This window comes from Mytilus trossulus, chromosome 9 (assembly GCF_036588685.1).
Source record: "Mytilus trossulus isolate FHL-02 chromosome 9, PNRI_Mtr1.1.1.hap1, whole genome shotgun sequence".
In the NCBI taxonomy this organism is placed as follows: Eukaryota; Metazoa; Mollusca; class Bivalvia; order Mytilida; family Mytilidae; genus Mytilus; species Mytilus trossulus.
In genome coordinates, this window is record NC_086381.1 from 31,177,775 (window position 1) to 31,195,692 (window position 17,918).

General features: G+C 31.1%; 1 protein-coding gene across 1 annotated transcript; it reads left to right on the forward strand.

Annotated features, from left to right (window-relative positions):
* Positions 1–9,919: 9,919 nt before the first annotated feature.
* On the forward strand, positions 9,920–17,330 carry LOC134683811 (uncharacterized). The gene is made up of 4 exons (XM_063543115.1): positions 9,920–10,034; positions 14,385–14,445; positions 16,342–16,497; positions 16,921–17,330. The coding sequence occupies exons 2-4, from the start codon at positions 14,431–14,433 to the stop codon at positions 17,053–17,055; spliced, it is 306 nt and encodes a 101-aa protein (XP_063399185.1). The 5' UTR covers positions 9,920–10,034; positions 14,385–14,430; the 3' UTR covers positions 17,056–17,330.
* The last annotated feature ends 588 nt before the right edge of the window (positions 17,331–17,918 follow it).

The window sequence follows — 17,918 nt, forward strand, 5'->3', positions numbered from 1 at the left end:
ACAACAACTTGACTTAAAAACAGAAATATGCATAAAGCCCACGAGAAAATACCATATCCGGAATCGGGTCCCTACTAATACAAACTTTTGTTTCCAGTACTTCTATACCCATATCGTTAAAAAATCCACATGTCATAATTACTTTTTGATTTTTCTGAACCGTTTGAAAGTTGATAAAAATAATGCTCTCCTTTAACCATATTTTTCTTTCGTTGAAATAGGTTGACATACAACGTAAGAAAGGTTGAACATACACGTATCGTTTTAATTCTACTAACCATCAAGTAAAGGTTGAGGATATACCTCATACATGTATAAGATTGTTTTAACGACGTCTTTATTTATCGTTGGATGAAATAAAACACAATCAAATTTTAAATTTTATGTTTTCAAGAACGTGTTTTATTCTACGTTTAAAAGTACAATTATTGATAAAAAAAGCAACTTTACAAAACTAGATTTTGAATTTATTCCAAATGTAGTATACCACCACACATTATATAACGGTGATGGTTGATAAAACATATCTTAACTGTTAGAGAGATCAACCCTAGTTTTTGGTGGTGTTCGTGTTGTTTATTCTCAAGTTGTCTATGTTGTGTCATGTGTATTATTGTTTGTCTTTTTCATTTTTAGTCATGGCGTTGTCAATATGTTTTAGATTTATGAGTTTGACTGTCCCTTTGGTATCTTTTGTCCCTTTTTAAGAGATTAAGAAATTACAGTTATATAATAAAAAAGATCACTAAGTTGGTACAAGAAGATGTGGAGACATATAATTCAATTTTCAAAATAAAAAGTATCCACTATAGTTTCTTTATATAATTACGTTGCTAACACAGTATGCATCAAAGTTTCATCTACAATACAGAAGGTAATTATATTCTACTTGTAAACGTTTAAGATGATGTAGGTGTTGACTTTTCGATTTCGAGTTCATAAACGTACTACAAAATAAATTAATTCAATTCCAGATAAGTATTTATTTACTAATCGTACACAGCACTGAACACAGCATGTTTTTCTGTAACGAAAAACTGTTTTACCTTACGTTCCCACTTTAAACTTCATAAAACGAATAACGCTTTTTCGAATAAATATAATCACACAAAAGAATTTAAAGTTAGTATTGTTACCCTTCACATAGATATATGCGTAAAGAATAACAACGAATTGTATTCTAATTTATTTTTTGATTAACGCAATAAACATTATGGTTCTTTAAAGTAATGAATTTGGTTTCAACACAACAACAAAGCAGGAAATATAACTTACCTGGTGATTTAAGTAGAGTATAAATAAGTATATAATCTAGACAATAGTGAAGTTGAAAATAACAAGGATCTAGCTAGCCAGGCTAGGCAAATGCAATCGAGGGGATATTATAAAAATCACAAGGTATAGTTGAATATTATTAAACGTCATAGCTTAATAACGTAAAATACCCTCTTATTAATCATTCGATTCAAATGATCTGATCAGATACAGTTTACTGTATAAGCAATATATAAAAAATATGCAATATATAAAACAATTGTTAAAATCAGTTTGTTAGAAAATATTCATTCAAATAATCTATATCTAGAATGTTAAAAAACAAATTCATCTTGATTGTTGACCTTGTTTAAACATTACATTATCTTGATATACTGAAGATAAGACAGGTGAAAAAGGTTCAGATTCAAAGATTATTGTTTAAGCATTCAAAACTACGTAAACTTTCCATACCTTCAGTACAAATGTTATCGAATTTACCGTACAAATTCTCGACAAACTTCTCTTCTCTCATTGTCGTAGCCAGTAGTTGGACATTGTATGTCTTCCTTGGTCAATTCTTATTCGTACTCGACCTTTGATACATCAAATACCATCAATCCATTATGTTTCGGGCAAAACTGACCTCATATCAATATGCTATGTTGAAAGAAAAAGTAAAGTAAAATAAAATACTGAACTCCGAGGAAAATGTAAAAACGGAAAGTCCCTAATCAAATGGCAAATTCTAAAGCTCAAACACATCAAACCAATGAACAGCAACTGTCATTTTCTTGACTATGTACAAGAATTTTAGTATGTAAAAAGTGGTGGATTACACATATTTTATAGCTGGCAAAATCTCTCATGTATATGTCAGTCGCAAAAAAACATCATTGGACGTTAAGCAAATAACAATGAATCAAACTTTTACTGAGAGGAGACTTAAAATCATATATGTCATAATTTACTGATCTTTTATTATTACATTTTACAAAATATCCCTATTGTGTATTCCCTTCTACAGGTGCCAAATGTGGTTTAGGTTCTATTTACCCATCCCAAGCACTTGAGATCTCCCTCCTTTTGTAGGTTTTTGTGTCGATCAGACTATGATGTTCTTTATTGTGTTTTTGTACTATTGCCTGCTGTTCTGTTCTTTTTAAGCCATGGCGTTGTAAGTTTATTTGCGTCTTCTTAGTTTTAATATCACTATGGTATCTTTTGTCCCTCTTTTATATAGATATGCAAAATAAATATTTCTGAAAAACGATTCTCCATTTAACACATATATTTCTTTTGTGTTCTGATAAAGGTCGTCTACTTAAACAAAAACAAACTTAAACAAAGCGAAACATAAACTGTTATGAGTTAGTATTATTGTATGTTTACTTTTAAATGTTAGATATATGTATGCTGTATTGAATTCACAGATTTACAGAAGACTAGAAGAGAACGATTGCTATCTCATATTTGAAAAGTATTGTGGTTAATTGACTCCATAATTGTTTGGTTTTTTTGTATTTTTTTAATAAATGAGTTAGCTTTTTCACCTAGTTGTTGATTTGACTTGCCGTTTGGTAAACTCTCTAAGCTGTTAATGATCATCAAACTGCACTTTATCAAAAATTATTCAGTATTTTATTTGACTTTCCAACTAGGCCCTAAATTAATTGATTTTATCAACGTACGAAAATATATTAAAGGTTAGATTAGCAAGTTTCATTTAAAACATGTTTTGAAATACAGAAAATGGTTACAATATATAGACATGATTTTTTTTTTATATTGAAAAAACCTTTACAGTTTAAGAGTTTAAAACTTTCGAATTTTATTTTACAAACGTCTATTAAATGTGAACAGTTTGCGCTTCTTCAAAGAACACAGCATGTTCAGACTTATTATGCTGCTACATGCACCAATTTAATTGAACACAACTAAAACAGTGACTACATGTAGGAAAAATCTAACCAATTTGTTCCAAATCGAATAATTGTCTATATATATTACAAACAAATCATAAAATGTCATAAAACATACTTAAATAAAACTCACTTTTTTATTCCTTTTCTAATGCATTGAGGGGTAAATGAACATAAACTACTACAATTTGTAATCATTCAAGAATACGTATTGATCTTTCATAATATAACAGATAAATATATACTACACAATGAGTTCTATTAAGTTTGACGAGTATTTGATCTTTGATATCGATCTTACCGGAGTTTGAACATAACTGGACACAACATATATTGCTAGAAGAACTTTCCGTCTATATGTCCAAGACTAAATTTTCATGTAAACTGTTTCTTTTTAATTAATCCTATCGAACAATATAATAGTTTATTCGTACATTTTGCTGTTATAAAACTGTTTCATGTTAGATGAAGTGTTAGCACTCGGAAATTTGCTTAAACCCGCAAGTTGTACATGTCCAAGGTACGTAGCATGGCATTTGTAGTTGGTCGTTAGTTACTGCTTCATGTTTGTTTTCCAATTAGTGTAAAGAGTGTAAGTGATAAAAGAGAGGTGTGAGATACTTAAAGGATTTGAAAGTCGTAAAACAAACTGACAATTCCTTGGTAGAAATTGAAAATTATCAAATGACGAAAATTGTACAATACACAGCATTGATACATGATGTTTCTGGTTCTCGTGGTGGATGAGTTTATCATGCATCATATGTTGCACCCGTGGTGTTGTTTGTGGGTGGAACACACCTAGTATAAATTTAAATTCGGTAGCTCACAATCGATGAAAAGATAACGAGATTAATGATAAAATCAATCGGAACATATTCGTAATCATCTTTGGCACAGATATTATGTAAAGGTCATCAATCTCCGTCCATAAGAAAGCAATCTAGAGTTGGTGGAACGGCATAATGTAAATTCATTTCATACCCATGCATTACATTTTCTTTCCCGAAGTCGAAAAATTGTCTTGCTTTCTTCAAAATAAAGTACTAGTAAGAATATTTTCGTCCGTTCTGATATCATGATTTCAAAAATCGGTACGTACTTTACTATAATTTTCAGGTATCAGCTGATAAGATTTTTTAACAGGAACACAAGGATGAGTAACAATAAAGTAAGTGTGTCAATGAAAAAGACACATAAACCCGATCATAGAGCAGACAACAGTCGAAGATGTCAATAATAATGCAGTCACCTCTCTATAAAAATCTTTATGTTTAAATTCTACATGTTGGCTGTGTTCTAATAATTGTTGATTCTTTGAATAATTGCAGAAAGATTTGTTTAAAATATTACCAATTTCCCATATTATATTACGTAATGTGTCATGTTATTTTCAATTGAGATGGTGTGTCAAACCGCTATATATGCACTGAATTGTTTCCGATAAAGTGTGTGATTCGTTTTGTTTGATATTTTTGTCAAAGAGTCTTCATTTTTGTAAGTGTCAAAGTCATAACTTTCCAAAAAATAAACAAACCGAACAATTTCAGTCAATGTGTTTGATACCAGCTTAAGTCTTAGTGTAAGCGATTAGTGAATTTTTTTTTTTAAATTAATGGGTGACATATATTTGTTATCCTAACCATTTGTTTATTTATCAACATATCTTTTATTTTCCAGGTTCAGATATTACCGACAAATGTAGTAATCCAAACTAAAAATCAAACGCATACGCATTATAAAAACGCACCAATAGATTGGACCTGCTTGGCATTTTTAGCGTGTTGCTGGTTTTTGCCTCTTGGTGTAGTAGTTTTGATCTTTGCATACGATGTAAATATATTGTAGACGTAAACTAGTTTATCAAATCCACCGTAAGATACTTTGTAGATTCACGCAATATTCAAAATTTATTGTCATTGCTTAAATAGACCCAAGAACATGTGGCATGAGTGCCAATGACACAACTTTCCTTTCAAGTCATTATCTGTAAAACTAAATCATAATAGGTATAAAACGGTCTTCAACACGAAGCCAAGATTCACACCGAACAACAATCTATTAAAGGCATAACAAATGACTAGTGAAAAAAAAACTTGCAAACGGGAAAACCGACGGTCATATCTTTATATAAAACGAGAAACAAGAAACACTTATGAACAAATCAACAAACGGCAACTGTTGATGCCAATCTTATGACCGGTGCAAACAAATACAGCGGGTTTAAACGTTTAAAGTACCAACCTTCACCCTTATCTGAAACAATAGAATAACGTCACAACATAGAAGTACACACTACAAAAAAAAATCAATTGGAATGTCTTAACTAAAAAAAGCTGCGTTTGCATTTCATTAACTTTAGATAATTGAATATTAGGTTGATTTTAACAAACGACTTTGCATGCATACGCTACAATAAAGGATACACGCATGACACGGGTAATGTTCTTTTCATATATGTTATGATGGTATAATACTAAAACCCTCACTGGAAGGATTTTGCCTGGTATGCATATGATGAACATATAATTTTTCAATTAGTTTAATTGAAGTCTGGAGCTGGTATGTCAATTAACTGCTAGTAGTCTGTTGTTATTTATGTATTATTGTCATTTTGTTTATTTTCTTTGGTTGCATCTTCTGACATCAGACTCGTACTTCTCTTGAACTGAATTTTATTGTAAGTATTGTTATGTGTTTTCTTTTATAGGTAAAGGGGAGGGATGCGATCTCATAAACCTGTTTAATCCAGCCGCTTGTTTGTGCCTGTCCCAAGTTAGGAGCCTCTGGCATTTATAAGTCTTGTAGAATTTTAATTTTAGTTTCTTGTGGACCAGCTGAAGGACGCCTCCGATTGTAGGTATTTCTCTCTGTATTGAAGACCTGTTGATGACCTTCTGCTATTGTCTGTTCTATGAAACATTTTTGAAACATTCCTCATTTCAAGTTTTAGCTTTACGTGTACAGTAGTTATCAAAGGTAGCAGGAATATAATTTAGTACGCCAGACGCGCAACCTTTTGTTGTTATGCTGGAGATTTCTCATCTATGGGAGAAACTCTTCCTGCGTTTTAAGATCTCTTTTGTAAACTATGCACTATTTTTCATGTTGAGTTGTGTATCAGAAAGTCTCAAAGATAGGATGTATGTCATCATGGCGTCCATTCTGTATTTTTTGTACTGGGACTAGTTAAAATTATGCACAGTGAATACTATTTCTATTCCTGTACACATAGAATATGGATGAAGATACTTTTGGGACTAGAACAGGATGGAGTTGCAAAATGTTTTGGTCGAGTACTAGGCAACTTAGAATATTCACAACCATTGGTGTTATCCGTTCAAAGTAAGCTATGCTTGTAAACAGATTTATATGAAGTAACATTGTAGCATTATTTGTAGATTTTATGTTTTTAAAATATTTTATTTCAGGCAAATTCAGTGGCGAACAGAGGAAGTTTGAAACTTGCTCATCGAAGTGCTTTCGTCGCTGGAACTTTTACAATGATTACTTTATTCGGTGGTTTGGGTGCTATATATACAATAATTGTACTTGGACGATTCCATTTCATATGTTTAAGTTTTTAGGATAAACTTTACATATTTGTTTTTCGTTAATGTTTTTTGTACATAAATAAGGCCGTCACTTTTATCGTTTGAATTGTATTACATTGGCATATCGGGGCCTTTTACAGCTTACTGTACGATATGGGCTTTGCTCATTGTTGAAGACCGTACGGTGACCTATACTTGATAATGTCTGTGTCATTTTGGTCTCTTGTGGACAGTTGTCTCATTGGCAATCATACCACATCTTCTTTTTTAATATTTTGATATGTTTTTTTTCATTAATCCAAGTCCATATATTGTATAGATAATGCATATGTGTTTCATGATAAATTATCATGTCTTCAAATGACAAAATTCCGAAAAAATATTTGTATATGTACTAATCGTGACGATAAAATCACCAAATAACATCACTTCACTAAACTATAAAAGGCATATGAACAAATGTTCATGTACAACAATCACTATATAACATCACTTCAATTAACCACAAAAGACATATTAACAAATGGTCTGGTAGCACAATCACCATAGAACGTAACTTCATTAAACCAACAAAAATCATTGAACAAATGGTATGATACAAAACTCACCATGTAACATCTCTTCAATAAACCAGAAAAAACATATGAACAAACTGTATGATACAACAATCACCATATAAATACACTTCAATAAACCAGAAAAGACATAATAAACAAATGGTATGGTACAGCATTTACAATATAAAATCACTTCAATTAACCAGAAAAGACATATGAACGAATGATATGGTACAGCAATCACCATATAACATCACTTCAATAAAACAGAAAAGATGTATGAACAAATGGTATGGTACAACAATCACCATGTAAAATCCGTATTGGCTAAGTTAATCGATGTCTGGGATAAAAAAAAATCCTCAGTATTTTGAAAACAGTTTATTTATGAAAGAGGGAAGAAAGATACCAGAGGGACAGTCAAACTCATAAATCTAAAATAAACTGACAACCGCATTGTTAAAAATAAAAAAAGAACAAACAGACAAACAACAGTACACATGACACAACATAGAAAACTACAGAATAAACAACACGAACCCCACCAAAAACTAAGGGTTATCACAGGTGCTCCGGAAGGTTAGGCAAGTCCTGTTCCACATGTGGCACCCGTCGTGTTGCTTATGAGATATCAAATCAGGTAAATAGTCTAATTCGGTAGGTCACATTCATAAAAGGGAAGGGGATTTTAATTACGACGCAAGGAACATATCCGATATCATTTGGGAAACGGTTATTCCATAACAGTCAACCAAATCGTGATGGAGTCTGTAAAATTAACGAAGACATGATATCAACTTCCCCATTTGAAACTCTTGATTACATAACTTCCTTGTGAGCATCAACCCTCTATCAAGAAAATCATGATAGGAATTGCAAGCACGGGAATATCGTATCAATTGGGAAATATATACACCGTATGCAGGTGCTGCTGGAATGTTGCTACTTAGAAATTAATGGAAAGTTCACAATTGGAAAGCTGAAATCATCTCTTTTGTCGTAAAGTTTTGTTTTCAATCGACCCTCATTGTCAATTTCTAGATGTAAGTCAAGATATGAGGCCGACTTAACTGTATCTGTTGTATCCTTGATCTCTAGTTCAATGGGATAGAGATGAAAATGACCATATTATTGATATTCTTTATATACAATAACCGAGTTTATAGTTTCTTGTGTATAAAATTATTTTATCAAATTGAAAATGTAAAATATAGTGCTATTCTTCTGATATGTGAGTTAACACGATACTCGTCAGCATTCTATTCTATATATATGCCTTATGTATTTACTCACTTTTATATTATGTAAGCCTTCCAATTGATATTTCATAGTGTGTTTTTCTATGTTGTGATGTAATACTATTGTTTCAGAAAAGGGAGAAGGTTTGGTAACATCAAAACGTTAAATCCCACTGCACATGTTTACACCTGTCCTCAGTCAGGAATCTGATGTACAGTAATTGTCGTTTGTTTATGTAGTTCATACGTGTTTTTTCTCATTTCTCGTTTTTATATAGATACATGTAACACCGATGGTTTTCACGTTCGAATGGTTTTACATTACTTATTTTTGGAGCCCTTTATAGCTTGCTGTTCGGTGTGAGCCAAGGCTCTGTTTTGAAGACCGTACCGAATAACAAACAAAGTAGCCGAGGAAACACGTTTCTAGTGAGATATGTATATAGCTAAGTTGTTAAACGGTTAATAGCAACTTCTCAAACAAGTCATATATATAAAAACAAAACACGCCAAGATAACAAACTATATCAACTTTACACAGACAACATAATATATAGCAACGGAAATCCTACCAATAACCGTAGATAAACTCCGAGTATTCAAAAAGTGTAGTAAATTCCTGCTCAATCTTAGTAAAGCACGTTGATATGTCGCATTCGGTTATATGTTATGAAATATTGACTGCTGTACACGTATTTTTGACATGTATGCTTATAATGTTTGTTTGTTTTGATCTCATATCGTCTTCAATATAATGACATTGTATGCGACTGCCATATACGTAGGAGGTTAAGCTGACAACAAAACCATTTTCAATCCACTATTTCAAAATAAGAAAATGCATATACTAAGTCAGGAATATGACAGTTGATGTGTTTGAGCTTTTGATTTTGCCATTTAATTAGGGACTTTTCGTCTTGAATTTTCCACGGAGTTCAGTATTTTTATGATGTTACATTTTATGCATACTAGTACCTTCACGTTGTTCTTGTCGCATAACAAAACGACGGTCTTCAGTATTGGTCAAATGAAAAACCAACTGCAGTGATGTCTTTCTTAGGGCAGATCTGACCACCCTATATATTGATGAACGCACCAAAAAATAAAAATAAATCAATTCAATTTTAGATAAGTCTTTATTTAATGATCGAACACAGCAATAAACAGTATTTTTAAGGTAAAACTGTACTTTAACCACGAAACAAAGTGAAATTTTTTCGAATGAATATAATCATACAAAAGAACTAAAGTTAATAATATTACCATTACATGAACATATGCGTAAAGACAAACAAAGTATAATATTCTTTTTTTAAATTGAGACAATAACCATTATGGTTCAATAAAGTCATGGGTTTGGGTTCAAAACAATTAAAAAAAGGAAAATATATAATCTTTGATTTAAGTAATGCATAAATAAGGATATCATAAAGACAAATGTAACGTTCAAAAGAGCATAAGGGCCTGACGAAACTAGAAAAGGTTAACCAGTAGATATTAAATCAAAAGGTATAGTCGAATATTATTAACCGTCATAACTAAATCACGTAAAATACACTCTTATTCAATTCAAATCTAATCAGATAAAGTTAACTTTTTTTTCAATATAAACAAGTGTTAAAGAAAACAGTTTATTAAAAAAATATTTACATTTTTACAGCTACGGTATTTATCGATCATTAACTTTTAAATGTATTGACGGAACCGATATACATTTTATCTAGAATGGTGGAAATCATAACTAGATTCAATTTGGTTATTGCCTCGGTAATACCGTAGTTTTGTAGAGAGATGTAAAAAAGTTCAGATGCAAACGTTAGATGGTTAAACCTTCTAGCCAACGTTAACATTGCACAAACAATAGTAGAACGGTAATCGACTGTTTCTGAATCATATTCGACAAACTTTATTTCTCTTCTATTTGTAGCCAGTGGGAAATGATAAGCCTCACTTGATTTATTTTTACTTCAATTCTGATTTGAACCCGACTTTTAATACACCAGATGGTTCCATCTCCCTTAGACAAAGTTGACCTTAAATCATTTGGTTTTCTTTTGTTCGCTGTCTTTAATGTCGTCCTTGATATCCTAGCTAATCACCATTTAAGTCAATATATACAATGGGATTTCCAGTGAACGAAAACAAAAGAAAATTCACTCTTCTGATGAAAAGTTGAGAAAGTAAAAAATAAAACAATACCAGTGACCATATTGATAAAATGTTATTTCTAAATAACAATTGCACATTTTAAAAATAATTATTTGTTAAACTGTGTTATTAGAAACATACATGCAAATGCATGATGTTTTGTGTCCAGTATTTATCAAGATAATTGTTTTAGAAGCTTGTGAAACTGAAATTAAAAAACTGTAAAACTTTGATGCATATTGATAATAAAAATTGGAAAAAAATCATGTACTTACAAAAATAGAAAGATATTTTGGGTCACCAATTTTCTAATTGTTCCAAAAGGTACTTTTCATTTACAATTCCCCAAAGTATGCTGATTTTTCATACCGGTCTGCTCTTGTCACATGTGCATTCAATATATAACTCTTGTCTTTTCGTGAATGTAAAAATTTAATAGTCATTCTGTGCAGGTTTAAAATCAAAGATAGCTATTTCTGTAAAGTAGGTAGCTTTCTACTCTATTGTAAACAATTTTATGAAAAGGTCTCGAGTTTTGTACAAGTATTTGCGATCTTCTCGATCTATCCAAATTCAATGTTTACATTGAGATAAGGTCTGTTTGATTTTGCTTAGTAACTTAATTTCAAAAGTGCCAATCTTTGCTGCAAATCAATCGATTCCTTTGGACATTTTTTCATGACATTCTCTGATCTAGCTGTACATACGTACGAAAAAAAGCATGTTCCAGAGAATATAAAATTGAAGTTGGTACTCAAGGAATTTGTTGGCATAGCAACATTTTAAACTAACTTTACACCAAGCATCTGTAGCCTGCTGTATTTGATGTTTGCTACTTAAGGAGAAAAATTACAACATTGAGTGGAAGTTTTGTTTTCATTTCAATTTATTTCTATTTTTACTATTTACCATTCAGAAGATCTAATTTTCGATGTTTATAGGGGAGGTAATATTTTGTCACTAGATTTCTCACTGCATATACTTAAGGTGTGTCCAGATACTTTTGTAACGTGTCATTTCCTTTTTTACAACTTAGTCAATACCTCTCCCAGTTGGTTGCCCCCCTCCCCCATTTCAAGGTTATACATAGTTCGATGGTTCGTGTTTCGGAAAAAGCATGATATGAAAAATATTTTTTCTCTGAATACCTTCTGTATATGTCCAGAATATGACAGTTCTTAGTCCTGTTGTGCAGTTTTTGTGTGCTGTCCTATGTTGTTTTACGTGTTTTTATTCTGAGGTTAGAATTTCAGAATGTACTATTGTATTGTTTGTTTGTGTATTTGTCTATCCTTCATGTTCTTGCATTTATTTGTACTGTATTTCTGTCATGTTATGATGTCATTGTAGTGTTATATCTAACATTGCCATAAAAGTGTGAGGTTTAGCTAGCCACAGAACAAGGTCAATACCACAATTTATTATCTTAAAATTTCATGTAAAAAGTCAGCAACATCGCAGTTGTGATTAAGATTAGATAAACGTGTAAGCCCTTGAACATTTATTATATAAGATTTTTTTTTTTTATTTTCATTTAAATTATTTATATTAGTCTATAATTATTTCCCGGGAGGCGCCCTCAATAAAATTATTTGTATGTTTACAAATTTAACAAAGCCACAACATTATAACGAAAACCAAATTGGTCGAGTATCATTTTGGTAATCGATACTCTGTGTACTACGGAGCGATAATCGAGTACTCAATAATCGTTCACATCCCTAATTATGAGTATTAAAATTGTCAATAGCCAGAGCTTGATCCATACTTTTCACCTTATACTTCTTAATAACAACGCCAAGAATTGCAGAGACGCCTTATATCTTCCGTTAACTATATCTGATAACAAAACCAGTCTTTTTTTTTTTTATCTAAAACCTCCCGAAATAAAAGCCGATTGCTATTACAACAATAGTATTACAATAGTCAAGTTCGTCTTTATGTTAATAAAAAATAAAAAATATATTCCAAAATAAATTGTTACACGCGGAGAGAGACATAGTATAAATACAGATATGGATATTAAAACAGTAAAAAGTAAAATAAAAAGAAAAACGACCTCCGGATCGTTATTTAAACCGGATAGTCCCAAATCAAATGACAAAATCAAAATATACTTGTAAAGAAAAGCAAAAAGGCAGATAGACATATGGATGCTTAACAATGCATATTCGCCCAGAAAAAATATATGAGACTCCTTGGTATCTTAGTAACGGAACAGCGCAACAGATTTGTTGGTAAAGGGAAGATTAGTTCTGTCAATTCATAATATACAATTCATCTCTTCACTACGTAGCTAGTTCAAATATCGATTTCGATTTTCTAACTAAAACTACCGCCACCTAACCCTAACCCTAAATAAATATTAAGAATGTCAAAATTCATCTGCATTGAGTTTTATCATCTGAAAAAGTTATCACAACGAATGTAATACAATGGATGTCTTTTATTATTAATGAATAAAAAACACAATTATTTTAAGGTTATTTGCAATAAAAACAAATATGATCAAAATATGCATACTTCAGAAATTCACATAAAAATTATTTTGTATTAATCAATTGGGGATGATTGCCTATTCAAATAAATATGTTTACAAAGAAGTCCGCTCAAACCAGTAAAAGGGGTTCGTCAGAAACTTACTGTGAGTTGTTTCTTTTTGGGCTCAATGTTGAAGTCCTCACTATGACTTGGAGATGAAGAACAGCAATAAAAGCGCTGTTTCTTTGGTATTTTTAGGTTTGTTTTGTTATACATTTACTGATTATGTGTCAACGAGGGATTATCCATATCCTTTGTTTTTCTATTATGCAGCATAAGCGCAATTCATATTGTTAGCGCTAGTTCTATGTTGCAGTATTACAATAAATGTAGGAAGTTTATTTTTGTTTAAAGATATGATAAATATTTAATAAACTATAAAGGGGAAGGTTTGGTACCATTAAAACGTTTAACCACGCATTGTTCGTACCTGTCTTAAGTCAGGAATTTGATGTTTAGTTTGTTAATGTAGTTTATAAGCGTTTCTGGTTTTTAGTTTTTTTATCAATATTAGACAGTTGGTTTTCCCGTTTGAATGATTTAACACTAGAAATTGTTTAGATACCTTTATATCTTGCTGTTCGGTACGATCATAGGCTCCGTTTTGAAGACCGTACCTTGACCGATAATTTTTTAGTTTAATAAAGTGTGACTTGGATGGAGAGTTGTCTCGATGGCATTCATACCACATCCTCCTATATCTTTAAAATGTGTCATTGTCAATAAAACGTTAACGTGAAGACGACTAGAAAAGAAATTGTTTAACAGTTGATCAGGAAATCATTCTTTATTTAAACTACTAGTATAGGAAAACAATTTAAAAATTATCTACTTTCGAAGACAATAGACTTATTGACAAGAGATAGACATTGGGTTCAATTAAAAAGATAATTGATTGTTTTTATATAATTGGCCTATACAATAATATTGCTGAAAGTGTCATCAAGTAAACATTGCGGATTGTGTTGTCTTAATAAGTTGGATATATTATAAAAACTTTTCGGCTTTTTTATTTGCTATCGTAGTGCAATATAATTTTTCTCGTTTGAACAGTTATTGTAAAATGTTATTGTTTTCTACACGTATGAATAACTACAAAGAATGTCCAACAATGTATACAGAACTTCATAATCCGTATTATTGTTTAATTTTGTTTACATTACATTGCAGTTCAAAGTGTATTGGTTTATTGAGTAAGCCCTACAAGGACAAAAAGATGCAAGAAGATATAGTAAGTTGGAAAATAAAGTATACCCCTGAAAACATGGAAAAAGTAAAAACACAAAAATACTAAACTCCGAGGAAAATTCAAAAAGGAAAATCAAAAATCAATAGGCAAAATCAAATATCCAAACACATCAAATGAATGGATAACAACTGTCATATTCCTGACTTGGTACAGGCATTTTCTAATGTAGGAAAATGGTGGATTGAACCTGGTTTTATAGCTAGCTAAACTTCTCACTTTTGGAACGATGTCTTGATTATATTATTTCCATTTATAACATGTTTAAATTCAGCATCAAGGCTGCGAAGATTATGATTGTTTACGCGTACAACTGCTGACAAATCAGTCTTTGTATCGAAGTGTTTCCTTCTTTTGATGTTTCATTATTAATGATGACAATTGCTGCATGTCAATTTTCCATATCAAACCTGAACATGCCTTATGCCTTACACAGTGGACAATTATTTTTTTCCAAACTGCTATATCCTTTAATGCACAATGTGTGGTCAAAGAATTAAAATATGAAGAAACAAAATATCAAGATGCAAAGCAACTGTACGTTAAAAATTGAAATATCCAACCATCAAATAATGCATCTCCAAAAATTAAAAACAGCAATGGAGTAGAGCCAGTAAGACCCCTTTTGGGCACGCCAAAATAGCAGTTTTACAAAAATTGTTTAAATGTACACTTTTAGCTAAAAAAAATTGGCAAAGTAAAATACTTCTTTTACATGAATATAAGCTGTTTTTGACAATACAATACAATGCACATATATCGGGTACTAGCATCATAAAGTCATGCTAAATAATTGAAATTTTCACAATTTAATTAGCATTTGATTTAAATTTCAGACAGTTTCCGTCTTAAATGGAACTGACCACATATATGTTCATTCTTTATGATTAGATACAAGTTGTATTTTGTGTTACAAACCTGCTCGTGCGTTTTTTAACGCAACACTTGGTGTTTTAAAGTGACCAAAATCTTTCATCCAATGAACCTGAAGTTTGAGGCTAAAATCGGCCCTAACCGGACCTAATCCTTTGTTAATCAATCAATTATTTATGCTTTTTTTTGTTTTATCTGCCATGCATTTTCCATAAATGTTTACAACGTATTGTCTTTTACCAAATGTATTGAATGTCTACTAATTTATTTTAAATCTTGGAAAGTTTACTTTTTTTGTTTATTTTAATAGCTTTCTTTCCGTAACTAGTAAATACTGAAACTCTTAAATCAGTGTCCTTTATTGTTTCCTTTGCTTGGGGTATTTGTGTGTGCCTTGATTCAAAATGTATGATTCAATACTTTTCAAATTGTGTTTTTTTATGGTTTGGGTAAATTGTTTACTTACATGTTTCACGTGTGGACTTTATTTACAATGTCCTTATCCGGACCCCGTTAAAGGTTGATTGTATGTCATTTTTGTGTTTTCAAATTATAATTCCTTCAAGCATACATTAAACAGTTTGATTCCTATATTGTATTGTTCAACATTTTTTTCTATACTGGAGCCGTGAAAAGATTATTAAAAGGAGGGTTGAGGAATTGCATATTATTAAACAGAACAGAAATTCTAAAAGTTGTATTAATTTTCGTTTTTTCTTCTCTTTAAATTATAAAAAATCATAGCTGCTTTGTCTTACTTACAAATGTATGTATTAAAGATATAATTATTTTGATTGATATACAACTGTTATATAAATAAACCAATGCATAATACATATAGATAAAGATTGAAGAGAACAATTATAGTTAATGTAAAATATAGGAGTATGTTACAATATAATTAATAAGAGAGCCGATGCCAGTGTACAGTTGACAAAATGTTAATGCATGTGTATCATTTTGAAAATGAGTTGATTAGAGATGTCTGTATCCATTATTTGTTTCAAGGTTATTATATATCAGCCAGACGTTGATATTCAGAATAGCAAACAGCAGCAAAGAATCACTACCACACGACCACCAGATTTGACTTGCGAGGCATGGTTTGTTTGTTGTTGTTGTATTCCTCCTCTTGGAGCAGTTGCTGTAGCATTGGTACTCGATGTAAGTAGAATGACACGTTAGCATAAAAAATATACAATATGTGTGCATTGCATGAAAATATAAAATGTATTTGCATGAGCTTTAGAAACAGACGTAATGCGAGGATTGTCGAGTTTTTTACTGTTTCTCAGCAAGTACAAATAAATGTTATATTTTTCAACAATGTACATACATTGTTTTTATCCTGAAATTTACTCTCAAAACATGGAGCTTTATCTATTAAAATCTTAATCATGGTCTCTAATGTTTCAAAGAAAATCGACAAAGTGCAAACGCGGACCGCTAATTGCAGGATAAGTCCAATATACAATTGGTGGTAGTTCTTTAACATTGACGGAATCATATAAAATATCAAATAAGTTCATTTTTGCCTCTTGGTTTCTTTGACGGGATAATAAAAGATGTAATGTGTTTTACTTTCAGGCAAACTCAGCAGCTGATAGAGGAGACTTTGATCGCGCTCGTGTCAGTGCAGGCATCGCTGGAATTCTTATAGTAGGAAGTTTTTTCGGTGGATTATGTCTTCTATTAATACTAGCTATCGTTCTACGCATTTAAATTATACATCTTTGTTCAATGTATAGTTTTTTTTAACATCAATAAAGTTATTCACTGTGTTTGTGTTCGTGATAACGTATATTCAAATTTATTTTTATTTTGAGGTTCATGACTGAAGAAAAAAACAAATATTTATCTGAGATTTCAACATTTTTGTGTGTTAAGCAAACAATATAACTGGACTTGTAAAGGATAGTCAATGACAATCACAAAGTAGAAAATACATCAAGTGAAAACAAATATTAACAATTATTCACGGTTTATAAAATGTTCGATGTCACAGCAGACAATTAATTAAGTTGATATGAGAAACCTTTGTTTCAAAACTAGATTTTGACGGTTTTCCTGTCACCAAACTTTATTTATTATTTTGCTTTTTTAGTGTCTTTCAGTTTCGACAGCAATACTTACAGTGACTTTTCATTTTTTATAGACTATCTAATTTTATACTCGTTTGAATTGTTTTGTCATACTCATATCTTTTTATTGAAAAAAATGCCGAGTTCTAATTTGTTCTGATGTTTATCTATTCAAGGTTGATTGATTTTTTTGGCTAAAAATTCGGGCAGCATTTCAGATTTGGCTGACGCATAAAAAAGCGCAGAATCGCTTGACCGCAGACAACTATGTTCGGTGGTTTTATTGGTATATTCTTCCAATAGTTACTTTCACGTTTAAATTTTATTAGGGTAAGTTGTTGGTTTAGAATTTAGAACAATTGTAACGATGACTAATTGAATCTAAATCCTGATAATGATAAAGCGTACTTGATTAATTATAGGATTAAACGCCCTTTTAAAGGATTTTTTAGTGTATAAACTCGGTCAATTCACTCACAAACAATATCATAAAAGTTCTTTGAT

Bases quoted from the DNA above. Each gene is read 5' to 3' on its own strand.
- LOC134683811 (XM_063543115.1), top strand. The intron at 16,498-16,920 runs GTAAGTAGAATG...TTTTACTTTCAG, and splicing joins CTGTAGCATTGGTACTCGAT to GCAAACTCAGCAGCTGATAG.